The following is a 9,974-nucleotide window of genomic DNA, read 5'->3' as shown; positions in this document are numbered from 1 at the left end:
ATTATAGATTGAATAAAATTCGCTCCGCCAATACTCACCTTCGAGTCGTAAAAATAGATTGCAACTATTTCTCTTCGAGTCGTAATAGAGCACTAGTGCTTTGCTTCGAGTTGCAAAAAATGCAGCGTATCAATACAATCCAAATATTTTGGATTGAAAAAAAAGGAGAGCCTAAATAATAGATTTGAGGCCGACGATGGCTATTAAGAACAATAAAAAGCAGAATTTTAACAAATAAATTTTCAGTTATGTAAGTAATTTAGTGTAAAAACAAAAACTGTCAGTCTAAAATATATTATTTTATAGACAAGATGAAGTGTAGTTGATAGGGACTTAGTGGTGACTATTGGTTCGAAGTAATTGTTGCGTATCTTCTCTCGGAGGTCAGTCATGGAGTCATTTATGAAGTTTCTGACTTTGGGGTTGGTGATGTTGATGTATCCCCCCGGGCTACTCCCACACACCTCCGCTCCAAAACTCACTATCCCACACACATACTCTGTAAATACAGAGCCATTTTCAACAGTTTTCTTTAAAAATGCGTCAAGAAATCTTTGTCTTTATTTTTTTTTAAACATAAAGCACATAAATTTTTCGCCATCCTTGTTAAAGCTGGCAACCTTGTTAAAGCTGAAAGAGCTGCAGTTTGACATAATGCCATCATTTTCAAAGTCCAAGTCGGTTTAAAAAAACAAAGAAGCTCAGATCCAAATGTCACTTTTTACACTTGGCAGTCTGAATCCAAGTCTGGGCTGAGACTTGGCAAGTCTAATTCCCAGTCTGATTTGAGACTTGGCAATTCTAAATACAAGTCTGATTTAAGAAATACATCTTTACTGCAATTTGAAGCTTAACGTTGACAAACACACTTTCTGGATGAAAAATATTCATTACGCACTTCAGCTAAACCTTGTAGCTGATTTCAACAATAGACATCAGCCACAAAAAAGCTGTTGGAGTGCGGCACCAAAAGATGCAATCATTTTAGAGAGTAAAGTACGTAATAAAAGGTGACCAAAACTTAATCAAGCGAATAATAAAAAAACTAAAAACCACTAAGAGTGAAAAAAGAGTAGCTCACTCAAAGCAGTCAAAATTGCATGAATGAATCATTCAACGAAAAGAAGGTTTGAAGTGATTGTGACATCATATGGTCACAATAGAAATCTTTACAACGAAATAATAAACATAGCAGGACAAGTCCTAAACTAGAGTTTGGAAAAACCTCATGGACAAAAGGAAAAACTAGAAGTAAAAATGTCTAAAAATGATTTGGAAAACCATTCTAAGGCGTATAAAAAAATTTAAAAAATTAGTAAAAACAGAAGTGAATTTATTGTAAGTGCATAACAATTTGCAATCCAGAAAGCGAATTTTTGTTCAAATACAGATTTCCTACTGTACTTTAAAATTAGAGTGAAAAATTTACCGTCACAAAACTTCCTTTTTTCGTTCCAATTCCTGTTTAGTCACAGCCAAAACCACTTTGCTGATTGGACTTGAGAAATAATGGAACTGAGCGAAAAGATCCTAAAAAGGTATCACACCAATACAATTCAAAATTAATTATATCGTAAAAAACAGATGGCCAATAGTTACCTATTAATCGCTTTGCGGCTATTGAAAGCCAAAATTCGTGCAAAATAGCTGCTTTAAAAGCAATAAAAGCTATCTTTAACGTCTTTCTTTTGAAAAATGAAAACCAGATTAGTGAGACCATTCCACTAACTCTAAGAATCTAAGAGTGTTCTAAATTGTGCAGTCTTCTACAGTTGAATTCAGTTTACAAATTGGAGGAAAATAAGCGTAATACTACAAACGTGGGAAACACTTTGCACTACATCTACAAAAACTAAATCTAAGTTCTCGTGTTTTATTGATTTTTACCGTTTCTTCCAATTCTGCTTACAGATCTTGGCCGTCTCTGCTTAAACATGCAGCTTGAAATGTAAATACTATAAAGTTGAAAGTCAGAAGACACAAGAACAGTTCAATTAAAATTGAAAGATTTGAACAAACTGAAGAGAACACTATAAAACTCCCTGAAAAGAACTTCAATAGTAACAAATTTTATACGAACCCGTCCACGAAAGAAGTGGACATTACGAACCTTATTGCATAAGACCCACAAGTGTGGCTCTTAGCACTTATATGGTGCAAAATAGGCATTTTTTGATATTTTGTCATTTAATGCTTAATTTCCTAAGTTGTTTATTTTATGATATATAAGCTGTTCATTAAAGGGTCAAATACCGTACATTTGAGGTATTTAGAGTTATGTAATAACCATCCGTGCTTATCTCAATAGAAGTAAATATTGCAGTAATTTGACATTTGCTATGTAAACAGTGACCTAATCCCTTTCTTGATTAACCAATCGGAAACAAGTAGCAATGATGTTATAAATGATAAATCTTTGATTATTCACCTAAATCAAATTGCAAAAAAATTAAAGTTACAGTCCTTCAAAATGTCCGAGTGACTAATTGTTTCTGCGATATCATTAGACAATCGGCTTCAGTGAAGAACCAGGCCGGCATAAAACTTGAGATTCAGGCTTTGTTATATCGGTTCTGCTGAGATTCTTGAGGGTTCGCCGACCCGGACAACAAAGCGAGCATCAACAAATCTTCTATTCAATTTGGTAAAACAGAACGAAAACTAACGATGGCTGGAAAGAGTCTTGATAGACAATGAAAAACGACTGACTGCGAGATGTCAGGCCAACTCAAAAAACAAGAAAGTGAGCATTCTGAATTGCTCAAAACTATTGATGGACACTTCGCTGACGTGAAAAGTCACTTGGCTCAGAACAAAACTGTATCTGCAGAAAGAGCATATTAGTTTCTTTGAGACGTAGGATGATCTCGAGAAAAAGAAACAACAACAGAGGCACTTCCTGAAGCCAGAGTATTTGGAGTGTTTCGATGCCGACACCGAACAAAAATTGGGCGGAAAGAAGAAGACACTCAATTGGCTGGTTGAACAAATACCAAAACTTATAGACAGTGAAGAATATCGCCGCTGTGTTTTTAACCCACGAACGGACACCCTGCAATTTTACACAATGGCGGAAAGGTTTCTTTCATTTTGTAGCGAAGCAACGAATTTGGAAAAAAGATAGGAAAAGAAAATTAGGACGATTCCCGCAAGAAAGCATTGTATAGCAAACTGGAACAGTTAGTACCGAAATTAGATTCAAGTCACGCAGCAATTGAAAAAGAATTATGAAAGCAGATACTGCTACGGATTGTTTTAAGGGTTTAAGCGAGAATAAGGATTATTGTGGAGGCCTATTAAAACAAACTCAGCAAACCGCAGAGAGTGGAAATCAAACATCATTAGTGTCATCCACATCGGCTGTTGACAAAAACCCAAACGAGATCATAATTGATACAGGAAATGAAGCTGTAGAAAATGCTGAGGATAACGTCGAGGTCTCTTCCAGGCATTCTGCTACCCAAGGAAGCAGAAAAGAACCCAGTATCGCCAACTCACGATCATCGAGAAGGCGACAGATTGACGAAATGAAGCTCGAACATCTAAGAGCTATGAAAAAAACAGAGCCACAACTGCAATAGGAGCAGTTGGAGTCAGAGCAGTAGCGCTGTAAAATAGAACTTTGCCGTCGACAAGAAGAACTACGTTTACAACAACAACTACAACAACGTGAACAAGAGTTACAACAACAACAATAAGAATAAGAGTTATATCTAAATTTGCAACAACAAGAAGACACATTACGTTTGCTACAGCTTGAGCGAGCCGTTGAAACCAAAAGGAAGAAGGCAAAAGCCAACGAAGAGCAAAGAGGTCAGGAAATTGAACTGACAAAGGGAAATCAAGAGCATCAGGGTCGCAGGCAGACGACTTTGAAAATGTTGGATCGAGAGGCAAACTAGAAAAAACTGCAGGCTGGGCAGATTTAGCGGCCCATCAGTCTGGTCCTAGCCGGCAACTAATTTGAAACGTTGCGATTGACCCTCCTAAAAATGTCATCCAGACACAGACAAGCGTTTTAGTACCTAACCGAAAACTACCCCGCTCTTCCAACCGGTAGAAGGACATTTCTCAACGCAACTGCGAGATTCTACTGTCCTCACGAAAGCAGAAGTCCATAATTAGATTAAAGTAACGTACCCACAAGCGCCACTGATAAGGACGACGTTTCTGCAGCAAGGAAGGTCAGCATTCCAAAACAGAAACGGGAGTCAGTGTCCCATTAGCAACCGTCAACAACAAGCTCACAGTCATACTATCATGCTTGGGATATACTCTGTGAGAATTATGGCAGGTCACTAAGACGTGTTCTAGAGCTTAGCTTTTAATAGGAAACTATCCGAACTGTCTTATGGTCTTCTCAATAATAGTAATAATCTTAAGGCTTACCTAATTAAAGTTCTATGACTCTAGTCTATTACTCTTCGATAGGAGTACTAGTGGATAGAGCACGGGCCCCAATGCTGCTATCTAGACTTAGTCTCAATTATATTTCACGAGCGGGGTAGAGAGAGAATCATATACTTTTTTGTTAAATCAGGTCTGACTCTGAAGGAACCAACTAAAGAGTGAAAGGGAAAGATTTAATACATTTCTAAAAGTGGAAATAAAAAATATAAAGTCTGCCAATCAGAAAAGAGTATTTTAGTTTCAACAGATTATTTATTTTCTTTGAAATACATTGTTTTTTCCAAACTTATTTCTGGATGTCAATCAAGATTGAGTCCATCTTTCCGGGTTGTTGAGTTTTTGAAAACTTGTGATTTGTTGTGGTTTCTCTTCTACTTTTCCTTTCTAGTAGATTGAGTTGAAGTTCACAGGTAGATTCGTAATCGTTCAGTAGTAGTAGTTAGAGTTGTAGTCATTGCGCAGTTGTAGGTAGATTTGTGATCGGTAAGCAGTTGTTGGTAGACAAGTTGTCAAAGACTCCAGTTGGACATCAAAAACCACAAAATTATCTATTCCATGAACCGTTGGAACTGGCAAAGTTCAAATGGTTCCCTGTCACAAATGGCGGATGCCGATTATCCATTGCTCCGTGGTGTGCTGATGCTCTGTCCTTGCTGTTGTGTATTGTCTTACCTGACTTACCCGAATGGTTTCTTAGTACCTGGTCATTGTTAGGTTTGAATTGTTATTTAAGTTTCAAAAGATATTATAGTCTTACCCGGAGTAAGTGTAGGTGAAATTGGGTAATTCTTAACAAGTCTATCGCGAAAGGTTCGCGAGGTTCCTGTTAATTATACATTCAATTATTTTAATAACACGTTACATGTATACTGCATGTATCCCTTCCGGTTGGAAAAGAGAAACTTTATGCATGCATAAAATCGTTTACGTTGTTAGTGGTATTGGAATGTTAGATGTGAGTTTAGGAAAAATAGTTGCACTGCACTTAAGCGAGGTTCAGTGTCAATTAACCAAGTAAGCAAACATATAACAAATCAATTCCTAGAAATTTTTGTTACATTCGCCTGATTCCTATGATGCAAGCGGTGTGTAACTTGCTGTATATTTCTTTATGTAACACGCTCGGCAAATATGCGTGTTTATGTGTTTGTATTTCTCGACTGCAAACAGCAGAGGCGTGATACTCGAGAATTGTTATGGAAGTTGTTCATTTATCATTGTTAGTTGTTAAGAGTCGAGATTCTTGGACGCTGGGTGATTTTTGAATGTATGCATGGCAAAAGTGTCCTGTTAGTAATAGAGGTATTATTATTATTTTATAGCGCAGCGCTGCTGCGTTCAATTAGTTTGCTGCGTTTTTAAACCATGTCTGAGGTTTCAAAGGACAAGATTTCCACCAAGCCGGTCAATATTCCATTTAATAGTACACAAGGTGAATAATGTTGAGTACTATTTATCTATTTCTTACTACTGACTGTAACTCACGGCAAAGTGTTGTTATATGCCATTGTCAAATTTTCGAATTGCATGCGAAGGTTAACTATTTTCGAAATTTCGGTTTGTTATTTGGTTGTGTTTTTTCGGTTTTGTTATTTAATCTGGTGTAAAAGTATTTTTACTACGACGGCCTATAGGTGCATTGTTATATTTTGTACCTTATTATCATCAATAAAACAGTTGAATTTTGTTCAGGTGCATGTTTCGTATTTAAACGTGTCTTTACTCTTTGTCATGGATGTAATTATTAACTAAATTAATTATTATTAATTGCATGTATTACATACATGTGGGTGTCATTTTAATTTTTATTTACATACATTACAGTTGATTACATAAATTTGCTTTTGTATTATTTACATTCTGTGAAGGTGAGTTAATAATTCTTTTTCCTTTTTATTCCAGAAAAGTGTTCGGGGTACTGTTCAAATGTGGTAAAAAAAGGGGTAGTAAATGGTGGGTGTAATATCGATTACTTATAACAACAGTTCAGGTGTCGAATGGCTAGGTTTTGAGTTGAAGGGTGTTTTGATTGGTATTAGATATTTCAATTGAAGGGGGTGGTGTTTAAATAACTTCCGTTATTCTGCATTTTTATTATTAGTACAGGTTTTGCATCCCTGAGCTGTTGTTGCTATATTACATAAGTATGTCATAAACTCATTTCAACTAGATTGGTTATTGGTTATATCTAAGGAAACTCAAATGTTTATAAATTGAAATGTTTATAGGTTACAGGTTATAACTAATTCAAGGATGAGATTCAAAAGATTATAGTTTACAGGTTATAATTATTTTTATAACTGGTGTATATATAGAGGTGTCTCTTACAGTCCAGGTGTTTTTTAAATCTACATCTCAAAATGGCGGTAAGAGTTCTCAAATATTGAGGGATTGAATCTGTCAATTATACTCATTTAGTTTACACATAATAATCGAATATGAATGGTGCACAATAATTGTTTATATGAGATACAAGTGTTAATGAGATACAAAGGAAGGTGATGGTTAAAACTGGATACAAATGAAGAAGTGATATAAATCGATAACAGTTTGGCATCAGGTGAAACGAATTAAATTGAGATAGTTGAAACAGTTTAACAGATCAGGTAAAACTAATTTAATTCAACGATTGTCGTTGAGATTTGAAACAGTTTTTACTGACATTCGGATGGATGTAGAAAAGAAAGTGACTGTAATGCGTGTTAAAAACAATGTTGGTATGTTGAGGATAATACTTTAAATATTTAAACTCGGTAAGCTCTTTGAGGAAATCCTCATTCTGTCCCAGTACGCATGCAAGTGCGTTGTATAGAAGATTTGGTGTTATATGTGGAATTGTGGTTTTTTTTACTGCTTTCCGCACTTCTTGTTCATGTACTGTCGGGCAACGACTTCCTAAAAACTCGGTGAACTTCTTTACTGGTTTCACTAGAATACTGCTTTCTATATGGAAAGAATGATAATTTTCAGCTGGTTCTAACGCTTCGATGGGTATGATAAGGAGTCGTTCGGGTTTTTCTAGAGGTTGATATGTATAAAATTTTTTGACGGGGTCGAAATTCCGTAAGGTGCCTTTCATGTATTGGGGTTTAATAGTATATGCATATTTAAGGAAATAGGGGGATGTTAATTGGTCATTTATATATATAAAATTTTCATGTGGGAGGTTATTATTTTTTAAATATGTATAGTAGATTAAGTTATGTACATTATAATTATTACATTGTACATATTTAGGGATCGTGTGTAAAAAGTTAAAACTTAATTGGAAAATTTCATGAATGTATATTTTGTATTCGTGTACGTCAGGAGATGCTTTGGCGATTGCATGGTCAAGGGACGGGTTTCTACGGAGAAAAAATCTATAGTTATAGTTGTAAAGAAACTTTTCGGTCAAGCTGTAAAACTGTTTGAGTTGTGGAAATTTCTGTTGATAAAGAGCAGCTCGGCCCATATTACGTGTGCTATTTTTAATGGTTTCTAAATTCTCGCACGGTTCCGGTGGTATAAACTCTGGTAGTCTATTTTGCTGTTTGAAGATTGGGTGGATATGGAAATTATGCAGCTTGTTTTCGTAGGGTATATTTGCCCAATTTAAGAATGAAAGTAAAGGGTTATATTGTTCGTTATCTGGATTTGCATAAAAGCGGGGGTCGTCATTCTTAAACCATACTGTCTCGCTAATATGTGTACTTGGCGACTGCTCATATGTGCTTAGGTGAAAGAAGCTTTTTGGATTATTGGTTCTTGGGGTGACCGCGTGCGGGAATCTCAAATTGTCCGGTCGAGTGTTGGAGATTTCCCCACGTTGAACTTGGTTATAATGTTCAACGATCGGGTTGACTGGCTTTACTAATCTGTTATGAACTGGCGTTGTTCCGTTAATTTCTGATGGGGGTTCCGGCATTGATTCAGGCAGATGAGGGTTGTACACTATCGGTGGTGGGAATACTGGCATAGGTGGGTGAGTATAAAGATTATTATTATTATACGGGTTAGTATAATAAAGGTGTTGCATTGTTGGCTGTATTACAGGCGTGGATTGGCATAGCGGTGTTGCATGCACTTGGTTAGATGGGTATGCTAAATTTGCAACAGTTTTGTTACTCGGATTAAATTGTACGTTCTGGTTAATCGCTCGTTTTACTTTAGCGGCGTTACCCTTTTTCTTTTCCGACAACGATGTGTGTTTGACTGGTTTGTTAGCCGGATTGTCAATATGCATCACTAGGTTCTTGGGTGGTGATGACTCTGGTGATTGGGGTCGTGATGACTCCGTGGACTGGGGTTGGGAGGTCGTTTGCACACCGGTGTCCATGGTGTGTGTTTCGACAATTGTTGCAGGACTTGCTTCCCCGGAGCTAATCTCTCCTTCCTCAACAGTATAACTGATTGGGGAATTAGCTTGAATTTCGTTATCTGTCATCATACTAAAATATATACGATATGTAATCTGTGGTAAAAAGTATTAATAATAATTCGGTGTTAAAGAATTCATAGATGTTAAATAATATAACGATTTACTATTCTCTTTTCACTATTAGGTGACTTCACTATTAGGTGAATTTATGAATAGGTGACTGTAGGTGCTCTCACTATTAGGCGATTTCATTGTTAATGTAGATATATTCGGCGATTTCACTATTAATGTATATATGGTGAAAATAAGTTATGCCTGGCAGGCTTATGGGTTTATTCTGTGGGAGAAATTGAAATGAGAGGAATTGAAGAGTTTCTGTGTTTAACCAGAGGTGAATGGCATATATAAATAAAGAGAGTATTAGGTGTATCTATACTGTGATGTGTATTTACATATCACGATTATGAAAGGTGTATTGTTAAGTAATATTACATTTTTGTTGTCAATAGTTACAATCAGTTGTTAGTGGTTATAATTACTTATCCATTGAATGTCTTCAAAAGTGAATGTCATCAAGGGTGAATGAAAAGGTGAATGTATTCAAAGTGGTAAGTATGTATTCGAAGGTTAAACTTTGTTTCATCACAGAAGAAGGGGTTGAGATTGTTAGTTGAGAAGTGGGTATCTTATCATTCCATATTTAGTTATGATTACAAGCTAATACAAACTATTACCTTGTGTTAATGAATTAATGGATAGATAACAGGTCAGATACATTAATGATGAATGATCAATGGGTTAAATACATGAGATGCCGTTATTATCTGACTTCAACGATAGTGAAATATTTTGGTGAGAATGGATTAATGGTTTTGAATAATGTCTGAACTAATGAATGATGATGGAATGATGAATGATGATTATTGTATGTTATGACTACCAGTGAATTGAATTATTTATTAGGATATGTGAATAAGATTTAATGACGTGATATGGTGATAGCATGAAGTGTTGAGCTATTGTGTAGTTTACAACTCATAATATTTAATGGATTGTGAGTCGGTATAGGTGACTTCATTCGTTTGGTATTCATCTTCTTCTTCTGACATGTTTAAGCTTACGCTGATGTTTTGATTATTATTATTATTATTATTATTAATATTATTATTATTATTATTATTATTATTATTATTATTATTATTAT

At 35.6% G+C, this 9,974-nt stretch overlaps 1 protein-coding gene across 7 annotated transcripts in view; it reads right to left on the bottom strand.

Annotated features, from left to right (window-relative positions):
* Positions 1 to 220: 220 nt before the first annotated feature.
* LOC142353564 (transmembrane protease serine 12-like) overlaps positions 221 to 9,974 on the bottom strand; it is a 298,269-nt gene continuing 288,515 nt past the window's right edge. For all 7 annotated transcript variants that reach the window (XM_075405834.1, XM_075405838.1, XM_075405835.1 and 4 more), the window contains one exon: positions 221 to 499. In XM_075405834.1, the coding sequence (XP_075261949.1) occupies positions 243 to 499 (257 nt within the window). In that variant the 3' untranslated portion in view covers positions 221 to 242. The remainder of the gene's footprint in view (positions 500 to 9,974) is intronic.

The sequence above is a fragment of the Convolutriloba macropyga genome, chromosome 14, assembly GCF_964194025.1.
Source record: "Convolutriloba macropyga chromosome 14, txConMacr16.3, whole genome shotgun sequence".
NCBI classification, from domain to species: Eukaryota; Metazoa; Xenacoelomorpha; order Acoela; family Convolutidae; genus Convolutriloba; species Convolutriloba macropyga.
This window is presented reverse-complemented; position numbering and strand designations above follow the sequence as displayed.